Source organism: Aspergillus aculeatinus (genome assembly GCF_003184765.1).
Source record: "Aspergillus aculeatinus CBS 121060 unplaced genomic scaffold BO66scaffold_27, whole genome shotgun sequence".
NCBI classification, from domain to species: Eukaryota; Fungi; Ascomycota; class Eurotiomycetes; order Eurotiales; family Aspergillaceae; genus Aspergillus; species Aspergillus aculeatinus.
This window is the reverse complement of record NW_020291496.1, coordinates 245345-262227: the sequence shown is the minus strand read 5'-3', so window position 1 is coordinate 262227 and position 16883 is coordinate 245345. Positions and strand designations below refer to the sequence as shown.

The following is a 16883-nucleotide window of genomic DNA, read 5'->3' as shown; positions in this document are numbered from 1 at the left end:
TGAGAAAACTCTACACCCCTCAGACCCCCCACCTCCTTTCGTGGCACGGCGCAGGTACATGAGCGATATCATGAATTACAGCACTAGTCTTTCGAAGAACTCGCGTGCCAAATTCCTCTCGGGTTGCGATTGGAACCAGCCTGTCTTGAAAGCGGAGTTAGTTCGCCTTCGCAGAAACCTGTTGGATAAAATGACGGATGCAGAAAGAGACGTCGAAACGAGGTGTTATATTTGCGTAGAGCCACTAAAGATCTCCGCTGTTCGTGACTTATATTGCCCCATTGTCAGCTGCTCTCCGAACTGACCATAACAAGATTCCTGCTTCTGTAGCAGCCTCATGTCTGGCTTTTCCTGCCATTATATCCAGGATGAACTCGTATCTGATAACCCTGGAAGCTTGCGCCGGGTTAGATCTTACGATCAAACTTAAGTTTGCGCTCGAGGCTTTAACCAAGGATTCTGATAACACAGAGGAGCATCGAGCCCAGCAACTTCACGTACAAAGGGGTATGGGGAAGAACTACGAGCGCCTCGAGTTTCTTGGGGACTGCTTTCTCAAGATGGCTACCTCTATTGCTCTTTTCTCACAAAACCCAGACGATGACGAATTCGACTACCATGTCAGCCGAATGTGTCTTGTCTGTAACAGGAACCTATTCAACACTGCGGTACAGAAGGAACTCTACAAGTATATTAGGACTCAAGGTTTCTCTCGGTATGAAGCCCCTAGACATATTAGCTGGACATAATTCACTAACAACTACTAAAGACACACATGGTATCCTGATGGCTTGAGCCTCTTGCGGGGAAAGGACCACAGCAAGCAGATGAGCTCGGAAAGTAAACATGCACTCGGAGAGAAGACCATCGCCGATGTCTGTGAGGCGTTGATCGGAGCATCTCTGCTCACCGGGGGACCCCAGCATCGATTTGACATGGCAGTAAAAGCAGTGACTGCTCTAGTAGACGATGCGAGCCACAAAGTTACCTCCTGGAGGGACTACCAGAGTCTATACAGCATGCCTAGATATCAAGTCCAGACCCCTGATGGTTTCGAGCTTGATTTGGCCCGACAGGTCGAGGAGAAGCTCGGTTACAGTTTCAAGTATCCCCGGCTCTTGCGATCCGCGTTCACGCACCCTTCCCTGCCCTCCGCTTGGGCTAAGGTTCCCTGCTACCAGCGACTGGAGTTTCTTGGAGACGCTTTGCTTGACATGGTCTGTGTCGAGAATATATTCCACCGTTTCCCAGATCGAGATCCTCAGTGGCTCACCGAGCATAAGGTGGGACCACCTTGAAAATTGCAAGAATGTTATTGACAATTGAGCTACAGATGGCGATGGTGTCCAACAAGTACCTCGGTGCCTTAGCGGTTAAGCTGGGCCTTCACACGCACTTGAAACATTTTAGCAACCCTTTACAGTCACAAATCACTCTTTATGCGCAAGCAATTCAGATTGCGGAGAGTGATAGCAAAGGTGCAGTAGATTACTGGGTTGATGCTAACGATCCTCCGAAGGTAGAGAGATGTCTAATCCAGATGTACCGAACCAGGCTAATTTGACTGTCTAGTGCTTACCGGATATGGTCGAGGCCTACTTGGGAGCCATCTTCGTTGACTCGAGCTTTGACTTCGAGGTGGTTGAAGACTTCTTCCGTCGCTTTGTCCAGCCCTATTTCGAGGACATGGCCATCTACGACACATTTGCTAAGAAGCATCCAACCGTAGGAGCCACTTCCTTACTTGTTAATTTGAGGTGATGACTGACCTCGGCTAGACGTTCCTCCACAACCGACTGGGAAATGAGTATGGTTGCTTGAACTACTGCCTGAAAGCTGGAGAGCTGCCCGGCGCCGACGGGACTCAAGCAAGTGTGCTGGCAGCAGTCTTTGTGCATGATGTGGTCATTGCCGAGGGTATGTCGTCGTCTAGTCGCTACGCCAAAGTCAAGGCTAGCGAGAGGGCATTGGCGGCTCTGGAGGGAATGACGCGGTTGGAGTTCCGCGAGAAATATAACTGTGATTGTCGGGAGGTGTGTGATGCGGCGGACCAGGAAATTGGAACAGCGATATGAGAGATGATGTGCTTTATGAAGTCAAATCAGTCGACAAAATGTTCAATGGATAGTTGATGTGGTGGTGTACTCCGTACTCCGTAGGTAGTCTAGACTGGGCGTGCAGATCCGTGGTAGGCAAGAGCTGGGGCACGGAGCGGCTAGTCTTAAACAGGGAAGGTGGCAGGCATGCCCCCTGACTGACTGACTGAACGGTCTGTTGTTCTCCAACCCGCGTCCGCTGGTTGGGAAAAAAAGTGCCTGGAACCACAACTAAACTGAAAGCCCGATCGGAAGATCTTTGGTGTTATCATACTACCTACAAAGCCCTTTTATGAACCCCTGAACATACAGCTTCTCATTTCATTTCCTCACTTTCAGCTCGCTTCATTCATTCGATTGCTCTCTTTTCTGCCGTGGTCTTCCAAGTTCCGACTAGTTATACCTAGAGCTTGGTTTGATCCCGCGCACCCGAACCGATACCGCGACTTTCTGGTGTCAACAAATCCGCATCTTCTCCCGCTGCTCCCCCCCCCCGGCTCCTCTTTCTCCCGAATCTAACAGCAAGAACGAAACCCATCCTACAACCTCTATGACATTCGCGCATCGTTGTACATAAGGCGTTACAGATATGGAGGTTGCCAGTGCGGAGGTCTCAAACGGGGCCCCGCCATCGGCGCAGACGACAGCTTTGGTGGATCCAAGTGCTGTCATTCAGTATTTGATCGGTGTGTTGGAGGTGACTCTCGGCGCTCTGAGAACTGAGCTGGAAAGCACCGGCAGCTTGCTATCCGAGGCCAAGTACAATGAGACTGTGCAGCGCTGCACCCGGTTTGCCTCAGAGTCGCAGGTCGCTCTCTATGTGCAGAAGGACCTGGTGGCCGCTGGAGAGGCCAACGGGGCCGACGTTGACGAGGGTACCTACTCCTCCTGGGACAGACACCATGCTGCTTTTGCGATCAACTCTAGCTAATCCATTATCTTCAAATTGCGCAGAATCGTCAAGCCAGTACGTGTACAGCCTCGCCGCCGAAATCTCGTCCGCCCCGACAACCGTCGCCTCCGTCGCCTTCATCAAGCGGCCCTCGGCCATCGATCCCTCGCTCCCCATCTCGTCGCAGATCCAGGTGCTCAACCTTCCGGGTGTCGCTTCCTTGAGTACCGATCCGACTCAGCAGAGCAACGCCCTTTCACCCTACGAGATCCTACACCTGCTGCTTCGCCACGCGCTCAGCCCTTACTTCGAAGCTCATAGCCGCACCCAGGACGTCGCTAGTGGAGCAAAGCCCCGGACGGATACGGAGGTGAAGACCGGGGTCCCTGGCACCAAGAAGAAATTCGCGGAGCTGGAACTCGCGTTTCAGCATTTGCAGCAGAATGTCGAGATCCCCGCCTTGCATCTGCCGCTTCATGAGGTGGTCCAGGGGGCGCTGCTCGAGGCAGAAAAGCGCGGAGTCAGGCCTTCGGTGGAGCTGATCAGCCCGACGATACTGGAGAGCAGCGCTTTCATCAACAGTATCCAGAACAACGTCAACGGCTGGATTCGGTCGATTCAGACCATCACCAAGATGTCTCGTGATGCCGATAGCGGGTCCGCAGCTCAAGAGATCAGCTTCTGGCTGTCGATGGAAACTGCTCTCGAAGGTATCGAAGCTCAACTGCGCGGCGACGGCGTTCAGTTGACGATGGACATCTTGCGCCATGCGAAACGTTATCAAGCGACTCTCAGTTTCGTCGCGGACACGGGCTTGCGCGAGGCAACCGATTTGGTTCAGAAATACAACCAGCTTATGCGGGACTTTCCCCTGGATGAGTTGCTGTCCGCAACCACGTTGCAGAAAGTCCAGGAATCCCTGAACTTGATCTTCAACCATCTGAACAAGAAGTTGAAGATCTGCCCCTATCCCATTAAGCGCGCACTTTCCTTGGTGGAAGCTATCTCTGGAGACCTTGACAACGTGATCCATTCCCTTCTACACGGCCCTACTATCCTCCATCTCGATTACCGTGAGTTCCGATCATTGATGAAGACGGCCGGCGCCATCTGGCGAACCTGGGATGAAAATTTGAAAGAGTTCACCAATGTCGCTCGTGAGTCTACTCGACGCCGAAATGAGAAGTTCATTCCGATCAAGATCGCCGCGCGCCACGAGAAGACCCAAGAACGATTGAAGTATATTAATACCTTCAGAGTCAATCATGAGCAGCTTCAACGCACAATCGTGAACGTCCTCGGTCCAAAGACAACTTCTGCTGGGGATGCGGTTGCCGGAGCTGGTTCTGATGGAGCCGTCATTGTCGAGGAGATTGGCGACGTTGACGCTGTTGAAGAAGTCGCTCAAGCTTACGCAGCCCTGAAGAATGTTGACGTGTTGGATGTCTCTCCTTCTGGCACCCAGCAGTGGATTAAAGAAGAGATCGCTTACAATGAGCGTACGTCCCGTGTCGAGAACTCTATCATAGCCCGTCTTCGAGACCGTCTGGCAACTGCAAAGAACGCCAATGAGATGTTCCGTGTCTTCTCCAAATTTAATGCTCTTCTCGTCCGCCCTAAAATCCGGGGTGCTATCGGCGAGTACCAGACTCAACTCATTGAAAACGTCAAGCAAGATATCTCATCCTTGCATGAGCGTTTCAAGCAACAATATGGTCACTCAGAAGCACATGCAATGGCGCAATTGCGCGATATGCCCCCTGTTGCCGGTGCCATTGTTTGGGCGCGGCAGATTGAGCGTCAATTAGACGGATACATGCGCAAAGTTGAGAACGTGCTTGGAGAAGATTGGCACCTTCATTCTGAGGGGCAGAAGCTCCAGGCTGAGAGTAATCTGTTCCGCAAGAAACTGGATACGCGCCCGGTCTTTGAGTCTTGGCTCCACGATGTACAACGGCGGCACATCACCATTTCGGGCCGCCTGTTCAACATTGTGCGCAACCGTGCTGCTGGAAACACGCTGGAACTTACTGTCAATTTTGATGCTCAGATCATTGCCTTGTTTAAGGAAGTAAGAAACCTTATCTGGCTTAATTTCCAAGTTCCCCATGCGGTCAGCAACATTTCCAAAGAAGCCAAGCGCGTCTACCCGTATGCCATCAGCCTGATGGAGAGTGTCCGCACCCTGCTACAAACAAATCGCTCGATTATGACCATGACCGATGTTGCAATCCTGTTGAATGGATACGTGAACGACGCTCAAACCATGATCATCAAGGGTGTTCCCCTACGATGGGAATCGTTTGTCCACTCATATGAGCTCCATGTTAAACAGTCTGCGTTGGCTAACGGAGCCATTGAGACGGCCATTCCAACTAGGGGAGAAAGCAAGCATGTTCAGTTCGTCCGTGAGTTCGCTGGGTCAGCATCCGTACTTCAGTCCAAGACAGCGGTCCTGGCTTCAATCAATGAAATTATCCAGAAGGCAATTCATGAGCTGAAGACCTGCCCTTATGATGCTACTGCATTTAGACAACGCCTGGATGCTATTCAGGTCGCAGTCGACAAGCTGAACTTAGAGAACTATGTGAACCTGGGATACTGGGTCGCCAATCTGAACCACAAGATTGAATTAATTCTGCGCGAGCGCCTTCATCGCGCCATACGCGAATGGATTCTCTCTTTCCAGGACGCAACGGACAGTCATCACACCATGCAAATCTCCAGTAGAGTACAGACCGGTGAGAACGAAGCTTCTTTGTACAGCATCGAGTTCCCCGGCCTCGTACACGAGATCTCCATGCGCAACCAGGTTCTCCACCTTGATCCACCTCTGCAGTATGCCCGTGCCAGCTGGTTCGCTCATTTTGACAACTGGCTTGGTGTTATCTGCAATCTTGAGAAGATTAAGTCGTCTAGATACCAGATTTCAATCGATGTGCAGAAGATTCAGCTCTCTGAGGCATGCTTCGCTACTCTTCCCCAACACTGCACCAATGAATTAAACCAGGTCTACATTGCCATTGAGTCGAGACTGAAGGATGTTTCGGCGTACGTGGAAAAATGGCTGCAATTCCAGTCCCTCTGGGACTTGCAGTCAGAACAAGTCTATGACATTCTTGGTGATGACCTGTCTCAATGGTTGCAACTCCTCCAAGAGATTCGAAAGAGCCGTGCTACCTTCGATACCTCGGAAGTGAGCCGGTCATTCGGCAACATTAAGATTGACTACGAACAAGTCCAGACGCGAGTGAATTCCAAGTATGATCAATGGCAGCATGAGATCCTGCTCAAGTTCGGATCTAAGCTTGGAGGCCGAATGAGGGAGATTCATTCTGAGATCGCTGCTGCCCGCAGGGACCTGGAAGGACAAACTTTGGAGGCAGCCTCTACGGCCCACGCTGTTTCTTTCATTACAATTGTTCAGCAGTGCAAGCGCAAAGCCAAGGTTTGGGAACCAGAGGTCGATCTTTTCCGTCAAGGTCAAGCCACACTTGCTCGTCAGCGCTATCAGTTCCCCAGCGATTGGCTTCACGTTGAAAACGTTGATGGCGAATGGGCAGCCTTGAACGAGCTCCTTGCGCGGAAGAGCAAGATCGTCCAGGACCAAACCGAAGGACTGCGTGCGAAGATTGCGGCCGAAGATAAGGTCATTGGCGACAAAATCACGGAAGTCATCAGCCAGTGGAACGAAGAGAAGCCCGTGTCTGGTACAATTCCGCCCGAAGAAGCGTCTCGCACACTGAGCTCGTTCCAGTCTCGTCTCGAGTCTCTGCAGTCCGAGTATGAGATGGTTTCGAAAGCGAAGGAGGCTCTCGACCTTCCAGCGGGCGTAGAGTCTGCGTTACCCGCCATTTTGGAAGAGGTGCAAGATTTCATGTCTGTCTGGGCAGCTCTGTCGACCATCTGGAAGAGCCTTAACGACCTGAGGGACATGCTCTGGACTAGTGTTCAGCCGAGAAAACTTCGTCAATCCATTGATGGATTGATCAAGATGACAAAGGAGATGCCTAGTCGCATGCGCCAATACGCAGCCTTCGAACACATCCAGAACGTGCTTCGCCAGCTTCTCAAAGTGAACCCCTTGCTCTCGGATATGAAATCTGAGGCCGTTCGCGAGAGACATTGGCACAAGATCTACAAGGCATTGAAACCCGGCAAGAGGTTCTCACTCGTTTCTCTGACTCTCGGAGATGTGTGGGATCTTCAGCTTGCGGTTAGCGAGACAATCATCCGTAATATCATTGCTCAAGCACAGGGTGAGATGGCCCTCGAAGAGTTCCTGAAGTCGGTCCGCGAAACATGGCAAAACTACTCCCTCGACCTTGTCAACTATCAGAACAAATGCCGTCTCATTCGTGGCTTCGACGACTTGTTTGCCAAATGTAGCGAGAATTTGAACTCTCTCCAGGCAATGAAGCATTCTCCTTACTACAAGGAATTCGAGGAGGAAGCTTCCTCTTGGGAGGACAAGCTTAACAGAGTTCATGTTCTTTTTGACGTCTGGATTGATGTTCAAAGACAGTGGGTTTACCTTGAAGGGGTTTTTACTGGTAATGCAGATATCAAGCACCTGCTGCCACTTGAATCTAGTCGCTTCCAGAACATCAATTCTGAATTCTTCGCCGTCATGAAGAAGGTCTACAAGTCGCCCTTCGTGCTGGATGTACTCGCTATCAATGGTGTACAGAAGTCTCTCGAACGTTTGGCTGAGCTGCTGAACAAGATCCAAAAGGCTCTGGGAGAGTATCTCGAGCGGGAGCGTGTGTCCTTCCCTCGTTTCTACTTCGTTGGTGATGAGGATCTGCTTGAGATCATTGGTAACTCCAACGACATTTTCCGCGTCGCGAAACACTTCAAGAAGATGTTCGCTGGTCTCTCGGGTGTTTTGATGGACGATGATAACAACATCATTGGTTTTACCTCCAAGGAAGGTGAGGAGGTTCGACTCAAGAAGGAGATCAACCTGGTCAAGACGCCTCGGATCAACGACTGGCTCAGTGCTATTGAGAGCAACATGAAGCTGACCCTTGCCGAGCTTCTGGCGGAAGCGGTGGAACAATTTGAACCGCTCTACAATGCCCCAGAAGTTGATCACACTGCCTTTAATGATTTCCTGGCCAACTATCCCGCACAAATCGTGGTTCTTGCCAGTCAGGTTGTGTGGACCAGTGCTGTTCAGAGATCCTTGGAGGGCGGCGGAAGCAATCTTCCCGCATTGTTTGAGTCTCAAGTCCGAGTATTGGAGCTGTTGGCCGCCACGGTCCTTGGCGATTTGGATGGAATCACCAGAAAGAAGTGTGAGCACATGATCACGGAATTCGTCCACCAGCGAGATGTCATCTCTAAACTCATCTCCATGAATGCTTCCACACCGACCCACTACTTATGGCTCCTTCAGATGCGCTACGTCTACCATCCTGAAGGAGACTTCCTCCAGAGATTGTATGTTCACATGGCTAATGCTAAGCTGAACTATGGTTTCGAATATCTGGGTGTTCCTGAACGGCTTGTCCGCACTCCTCTTACCGATCGTTGTTTCCTCACCCTCACCCAGGCTCTGTGTCAAAGACTGGGAGGTTCTCCTTATGGTCCCGCCGGTACCGGAAAGACTGAGTCAGTTAAAGCACTTGGTCTCCAGCTCGGAAGATTCACTCTCGTTTTCTGCTGTGACGACACTTTCGATTTCCAGGCCATGGGTCGCATCTTCCTGGGTATCTGTCAGGTCGGTGCCTGGGGTTGTTTTGACGAGTTCAACCGTCTCGAAGAGAGAATCCTGTCGGCCGTGTCTCAGCAGATTCAGAATATCCAGATCGGTCTTCGGACAGGTGAAGATGACGAAAAGGCCCAGATAGAGCTGGTCGGTAGACGTCTCTCCGTCAACCCCAACACTGGTATCTTCATCACCATGAACCCTGGATATGCGGGACGTTCCAACCTCCCAGACAACTTGAAGAAACTCTTCCGGAGCGTGGCTATGTCCAAGCCAGACAAGGAATTGATCACGGAGGTGATGCTTTTCTCCCAGGGCTTCAAGCAAGCCAAGCGTCTGTCGAAACAGACCGTTCCCTTCTTCGACCACTGTTCCTCGCAGTTGTCCAAGCAGGCTCACTACGACTTCGGTCTTCGTGCCCTCAAGAGTGTCTTGGTCAGTTCAGGAGGTCTCAAGCGTACCAGAATAGCCAACTCGGGTGGTGATCTGGGGCCTGATGAGATCATTGAGCCGCAGATCATTGTCCAGAGTCTGCGCGAAACGATTGCCCCGAAGCTGGTTCGTGAGGATGTCGACAGAATGCTGGATATCCAAAGGCAAGACTTCGCAGGAGTCGAATACGTGCCTGCCAACTATGAAAAGCTCACTGCAGCCGCTCGTGAAATCGCCAACGAGCAACACTATGTCGACAGCGAGATGTGGATTACAAAGGCCCTGCAGCTCTTCCAGATCCAGAGTATTCATCACGGTGTGATGATGGTGGGTAAGTCGGGGTCTGGTAAATCTGCTGCATGGAAGATTCTGCTGCAGGCTCTTCAGCGCATCGAAAATGTCGAGAGCGTTTCTCACATTATTGACTCCAAGGTCATGTCCAAGGAGGCACTATACGGGAGCTTGGATCCGACGACTAGAGAATGGACCGACGGTCTCTTCACTGGTATCCTCAGAAAGATCGTGGACAACCTTCGAGGTGAAGACGCGAAGCGTCACTGGATTGTTTTCGATGGTGATGTCGATCCGGAATGGGTAGAGAACTTGAACAGTGTCTTGGATGACAACAAGCTCCTGACACTTCCGAACGGAGAGCGTCTCAACCTGCCACCCAACGTGCGTATCATGTTTGAAGTCGAAAGCTTGAAGTACGCGACTCTGGCGACGGTCAGTCGTTGCGGTATGGTCTGGTTCAACGACGACACGGTTACTCCTTCCATGATGATCTCGAACTATGTCGAGTCGCTCAGGACCCGAACCTTCGAGGATCTGGACGATGACAGTGCTCCCGCGGGCCAAGCTGCCATCAAAACTCAGGATGCGCAGGAGATGCTTTCTAATATTCTCAAACATCTGCTGCAGACTGATGAGCTTGTCTTGAAGTCTCTCGACGAAGCTAAGAACTACAATCACATCATGGAGTTTACCAGTATCCGTGCACTGAACACTCTGTTCAGTCTTCTCAACAAGGCCTGTCGCAACATTCTCGAGTACAATATCCAACACGTTGATTTCCCCTTGGACTCTGAGCAGATCGAAGCCTACATTTCGAAGAAGCTTCTCCTTGCGCTTGTGTGGTCTTTCACAGGTGACTGCCCCCTGGCAGACCGCAAAGCCTTTGGTCAATTTGTGTCTGCGTTGACGACAACTGATCTTCCACCTGATGGAACGTCGTCTATCATCGACTTTGATATTACTCTGCCCAAGGCTGAGTGGGCAAGCTGGCAATCACAAGTGCCCTCCGTGGAGATCAACACGCATTCCATCACTCAAACTGATGTGGTCATTCCTACTGTGGATACTGTTCGCCATGAAGACGTTCTGTACTCCTGGCTCGCGGAGCACAAGCCTTTGTTGCTGTGTGGTCCTCCAGGTTCCGGTAAAACCATGACACTGTTCGCTGCCCTTCGAAAGCTGCCGAATATGGAGGTTGTCGGCCTCAACTTCTCTAGCGCCACTACTCCTGATCTCTTGATCAAGACCTTTGAGCAGTACTGTGAGTATAAGAAGACTCTTAACGGTGTTGTCATGTCTCCAAACCAGATTGGCCGCTGGCTGGTCATCTTCTGTGATGAGATCAACTTGCCTGCTCCCGACAGATATGGAACCCAGCGGGCAATTTCCTTCCTTCGCCAGCTTGTGGAGCAAAATGGATTCTGGAGGACCTCAGACAAAACATGGGTCACCCTCGATCGCATTCAGTTTGTCGGCGCTTGTAACCCTCCCACCGATGCAGGACGTACCCCCATGGCCGAACGTTTCTTGCGTCACGCTCCTCTTATCATGGTCGATTACCCGGGAGAGATCTCCCTCATGCAGATCTATGGAACCTTCAACTCTGCAATCCTCAAGATTCTTCCTTTGTTGCGCGGATACTCCGAATCACTCACAAAGGCCATGGTTCGATTCTACCTGGAGTCGCAGACCAGGTTCACGCCTCAAATCCAACCCCACTACGTTTACTCGCCGCGTGAACTTACCAGATGGGTTCGTGGTGTTTACGAAGCTATTAAACCGCTTGAAACACTTTCTGTCGAGGGTCTCGTTCGGATTTGGGCACACGAAGCATTGCGTCTCTTCCAGGATCGACTTACTACCGAGGAGGAACGAAGCTGGACTGCGGACGCTGTGCGCCGTATTGCGCTTGACAACTTCCCCACAATCGACGAAGAGCAAGCATTGAAGGGCCCGATCTTGTTCTCCAACTGGCTCTCCAAGAACTATGTTCCAGTTGAGCAGGAGCGCCTGCGTGACTTTGTTAAGGCACGCCTCAAGACATTCTGTGAGGAAGAAGTTGACGTGCCTCTCGTCCTGTTCAATGATGTCCTCGAGCATGCCTTGCGCATTGACCGCGTATTCCGTCAGCCTCAGGGCCATCTCATTCTTATCGGTGTCAGCGGCAGTGGTAAGACCACGCTGTCTCGTTTTGTAGCCTGGATGAATGGTTTGAAGGTGTTCCAAATCAAGGTGCACGGAAAGTACTCTTCTGAAGATTTCGACGATGACCTCCGGACTGTTCTTCGCCGCGCAGGATGCAGGGGTGAAAAGATCTGTTTCATTATGGACGAAGCAAATGTCCTCGACTCGGGTTTCCTTGAACGTATGAACACTCTACTTGCCAATGCCGAGGTTCCGGGTCTGTTTGAAGGTGATGAATTCTCCTCCTTGATGACAGCCTGTAAGGAGGGCGCACAGCGGCAAGGTCTTCTGCTCGACAGCCAGGAAGAATTGTACAAGTGGTTCACGCAGCAAATCGTCAAGAACCTTCACGTCGTGTTTACCATGAACCCGCCAGAGGAAGGGTTGTCATCCAAGGCTGCAACAAGTCCCGCGCTGTTCAACAGATGCGTTCTCAACTGGATGGGCGACTGGTCGGACCAGGCTCTCTTCCAAGTTGGTTCTGAGCTCACGCAGTCGGTCGACTTGGACAAGCCCAACTTTGTTGCCCCTGATAGCATCCCTGTTGCTTATCGCGAGCTCAGCCTACCTGCATCTCATCGGGATGCTGTTGTCAACTCTATGGTGTACATTCACTACTCGCTACAAAGATTCAACCAGCGCCTGCAGAAGCAACAAGACCGGACTACGTACCTGACTCCTCGCCACTACCTCGATTTCGTCGCCCAATATGTCAAGCTTTTCAATGAGAAGCGAGAGGACCTCGAGGAGCAGCAAAGACATTTGAACGTGGGTCTTGAGAAGTTGCGCGATACGGTCGACAAGGTTCGCGATCTTCGAGCCAGTCTTGCGCAGAAGAAGACGCAGCTAGAGAAGAAAGATACGGAAGCCAATGAAAAGCTGCAGCGTATGGTTGCCGATCAACGAGAGGCCGAGCAGCGTAAGACTGTCTCTCTCGAAGTACAAGCAGCCTTGGAGAAGCAGGAGAAGGAGGTTGCACTCCGGAAAGAGGTCGTTCTGAACGACCTTGCTCGAGCCGAGCCGGCCGTCTTGGAGGCTCAGAAGAGTGTCAGCAATATCAAGCGTCAGCATTTGACCGAAGTCCGGTCCATGGGCAATCCCCCTGCCAGTGTTCGGCTTGCTCTGGAAGCTGTCTGCGCTCTACTGGGCCATAGGCCCGATAGCTGGAAGACCATCCAGGGAATCATCCGCAAAGATGATTTTATTGCAAGCATCGTGAACTACGACAATGAGAAGCAGATGACGAAGCAGCTCAGGGTGAAGATGCAAGCTGAATTCCTTTCCAAGGATGACTTCACCTACGAGAGAGTGAACCGCGCCAGTAAGGCCTGTGGTCCTTTGGTGCAATGGGTCGAAGCACAAGTCAATTATTCCGAGATCTTGGACCGTGTTGGGCCCCTCCGTGAGGAAGTCGACCAGCTGGAGGAACAAGCTCTTCAGACCAAAGCTGAGGCCCAGACTATCGACAAGACTATCAGAGACCTTGAGAGCAGTATCGCCACCTACAAGGAGGAATACGCGGCACTCATCTCCGAGACTCAGGCTATCAAGGCGGAAATGGAAAGAGTGCAATTCAAGGTCGACCGCAGTGTCCGTTTGTTGGATAGTCTCTCGTCGGAACGCATTAGATGGGAGGAGGGAAGCAAATCGTTCGAGACGCAGATTAGCACGCTCGTTGGTGATGTGCTCATCGCAGCAGCCTTCCTTGCCTATGCTGGTTTCTACGATCAACAGTTCCGCAAAGCCATGATCGACGAGTGGGTCAATCAGCTGCAGCAGTCGGGCATCGGCTTCAAGCCACACAACCCCATCACTGAGTACCTGTCGAACGCCGACGAGCGCCTGACTTGGCAGGATCACTCGTTGCCCGTTGATGACCTTTGCACGGAAAACGCCATCATCCTCAAGCGCTACAACAGATATCCCCTCATCATTGACCCGTCTGGTCGTGTTACGGAGTTCCTGGAGAAGGAAAGCACGGATCGAAAACTCACCGTTACGAGCTTCTTGGACGACTCCTTTGTCAAGCAATTGGAAAGTGCTCTGCGTTTCGGCAATCCCATTCTCATTCAGGACGCTGAACATCTGGACCCCATTCTGAACCATGTCCTCAACAAGGAGTACCAGAAGACTGGCGGTCGTGTGCTTATCCAACTTGGCAAGCAAGAGATTGATTTCTCGCCCTCGTTCAAACTATTCCTCTCCACACGAGATCCGTCTGCCTCGTTCCCTCCGGATGTTTGCAGCCGAACAACCTTTGTCAATTTCACTGTCACGCAGAGCAGCTTGCAGACGCAGTCTCTGAACGAGGTCCTGAAGTTTGAGCGCCCCGACGTCGATGCCCGGCGTACCGATCTGGTCAAATTGCAGGGAGAGTTCAAGATTCATCTTCGTCAACTCGAAAAGCGACTTCTTCAAGCGCTGAACGAGTCTCGCGGCAATATCTTGGACGATGACAATGTCATCGAAACGCTCGAGACATTGAAGAAGGAGGCGGCTGAGATTTCGAAGAAGATGCTGGAGACCGAAGGCGTCATGACGGAGGTCGAGAATATCACCCTCAACTACAGCATCATTGCTCGCTCTTGCAGTGCTGTTTTTGCCGTCTTGGAGCAGCTTCACCATATCAACCATTTCTACCAGTTTTCTTTGCAGTTCTTTGTTGATATTTTCAACTCCGTCTTGTACCAGAACAAGCGTCTTGCTCAGGAGAAGGACCATGCTGCGCGAGTCCAGATCATCCTTCGGGACCTGTTCGTTACGACCTATCAGCGTACCTCGCTTGGGTTGATCCAGAAAGACCGGATCACACTCGCTATGCTCCTTGCTCAGGCTGCGCCCTACCCGATGGACAAGAGTCTGATCGATATGATCCTTGATGAGTCAATGGAGGGCGTGGATCTGTCTACAGCGACTGAGCGCAAGGATGAAGTGCTCAACAAGATCTCCAACATGTCAATCTTCAAGTCAACCTTCCCCGGCATTTCTCCTGAGCAGTGGGACCAGTTCCTCGGCGAGGAGCTAGCGGAGAACTTCATCCCTGCTGTGTGGGATGACAACATGGAGAACCTCGACAAGCTGCTTCGGTCACTGTTGCTGGTGAAGCTATGCCGCATGGACAGATTTGTTCCCACTGCGGAGCGCTTCATTGAGGCAGTCTTTGGTCGGGAACTATTCGAGGGAAGCACGGATCTGAAGGACATTGTCGAGCAGGTCAACGCCACCACGCCAATTTCCCTGAGCTCGAGCCCTGGCTTCGACGCGAGCTACAAGGTCGACGCCCTTGTCGAGCGGATGGACGCTACCTGCGCGAACATTGCCATGGGATCGAACGAAGGTCTGCAGAGCGCCGACAAAGCGATCAGCAACGCCGCGGCGGCCGGCACCTGGGTCCAAGTCAAGAACGTCCACCTGGCGCCGTCCTGGCTGCAGAGCCTGGAGAAACGCCTGGAGTCGCTCAAGCCGCACAGGGATTTCCGACTCTTCCTGTCGATGGAATCCAGTCCCAAGATCCCGGTCAATCTTCTGCGTGCCTCGCGCGTTCTCATGTACGAGCAGCCCGCCGGTGTCCGGGCCAACATGAAGGATTCTCTGTCCTCGTTGTCTACCCGAGCCTCCAAGGCGCCGGTCGAGAAGGCCCGTGTCTACCTGCTCCTGTGCTTCTTGCATGCCGTTGTGCAAGAACGGCTCCGCTATGCGCCAAACTTGGGATGGAAGGGATTCTGGGAGTTTAACGACAGCGATGTAAGTTTTGTTGCTGTGTATTCTTTCTCGTTCACACACTAACCCCGTACAGTACGAATGCTCCGCGCACATTATCGACTACTGGGTCGACACCGTGGCCCAGGGCCGCTCTAACGTCGCCCCGCAGAAGCTCCCCTGGGAGATGATCCGCACCCTGGTGACGGAGACGTACGGCGGCAAGGTCGACGACCAAGGGGACTTCGCGCAGCTGGAGTCGCTGGTGACCAATCTCCTCACGCCGGCCGCCTTCGAGGACGAGCACAAGATCGTTTCGGAAGTCGGCGACAGCCCCAGCGACAGTTTGACGTTGCCCGGCGGCACCAGCATCCGCGACTTCGTCGACTGGGTCAACAAGCTCCCCGAGCGCGAGCCGCCGACCTACCTGGGTCTGCCGGCGAACGCGGAGAAGCTGCTGCTGGTGGGCCACGGCCGCAAGATGATCTCCGATCTGGCTAAGGTGACGACTTTGTTGGATGAGGGGGAGCAGTTGATGATTGAGTCTGCCTAATTGGTCTGTGTTTGGTGGGACTCATCCTAGAATTTGTGACGAATGGGGAGCGGAAGATTCGATTGTGTATGTTTGACTTGCTCTGCTCTGTGAGGGAGTAGTCTGGTCTCTTCTTTTCTTGTCTTCTTATTTTACTTGTTTCGTGGACTGGGTACTTTAGAGGAGGGGGGTAAATAGATCGATATCGAGGTGGTTGATTGTATTTTAGACGTGTACGGAATATTATATTGTATGTTTAGGAAATGGGCGGTCTAGATGAACGTGAACGGAATACTACTTTGTACCGTTCAGAGAATATGAGGTCAAGACTATGACTCGTTGCGTAGGTTGCAGCTCCACCCAGGAACAAGCCATCAATGTTTACCACGGAGGAAAACGAAACTTAGTACTATGGGAGTCAGTATCACCACTGAATTGCAAGACACTGCATCGACAAATAACAACACATGATCATTCCCAGAGCAACAGCCATCAGATCAACCCAACCCACTTAGTCCCCAGGCCAGAACCTAATCCCTCCATCAGCTCCTAAGCTCCCAACCCATTCAAAGTAACCAGATACAAGCCAACATCATCACCGTCATCGTCAACTTCTTCCACGACCAGACAAAGTCAGACCAAACAAAGTTCACTCCCACCAGAAGGCTGAAAGTCCAACACACCACACCACACCACACCAACCAAGCACCGCACCGCCACCACACCAGACAAGACAAATCAAACCAACCCCACCTGCCTGCCCCTTTACCACAAACATCAACTAAACCCTCCACCCCCGCTACGCTCTGCTGAGTTGTCAAGACAGGATGAACCCCAGACCAGTGTAGTCCACAAAACCGCTGACCAAGCCATTTTCACGAACCCAACCTTAGGCTAGATCCAAAACATCGATATCCCAGCGAGAAAGGTCACGTCAGGCAAGTCAAGTCAGGTCAGGTCAAGGTACGTGAGGCTTGTGTTACGTGTTCCTGACTTCTGGCTTTTCGAAAGGGGGGGTCGGATAGCTTCTGAGGGTATAGG

General features: G+C 51.9%; 1 protein-coding gene across 1 annotated transcript; it reads left to right on the top strand.

Moving 5' to 3' along the window:
* Positions 1 to 560: 560 nt before the first annotated feature.
* Positions 561 to 16170, top strand: BO66DRAFT_452679 (dynein heavy chain; the record flags this gene model as incomplete). The annotated part of the gene is made up of 9 exons (XM_025651950.1): positions 561 to 715; positions 770 to 1217; positions 1334 to 1519; positions 1573 to 1725; positions 1779 to 2033; positions 2164 to 2188; positions 2684 to 2971; positions 3051 to 15355; positions 15408 to 16170. The coding sequence occupies 9 exons, from the start codon at positions 561 to 563 to the stop codon at positions 15861 to 15863; spliced, it is 14271 nt and encodes a 4756-aa protein (XP_025503444.1). The 3' UTR covers positions 15864 to 16170.
* Positions 16171 to 16883: the final 713 nt, after the last annotated feature.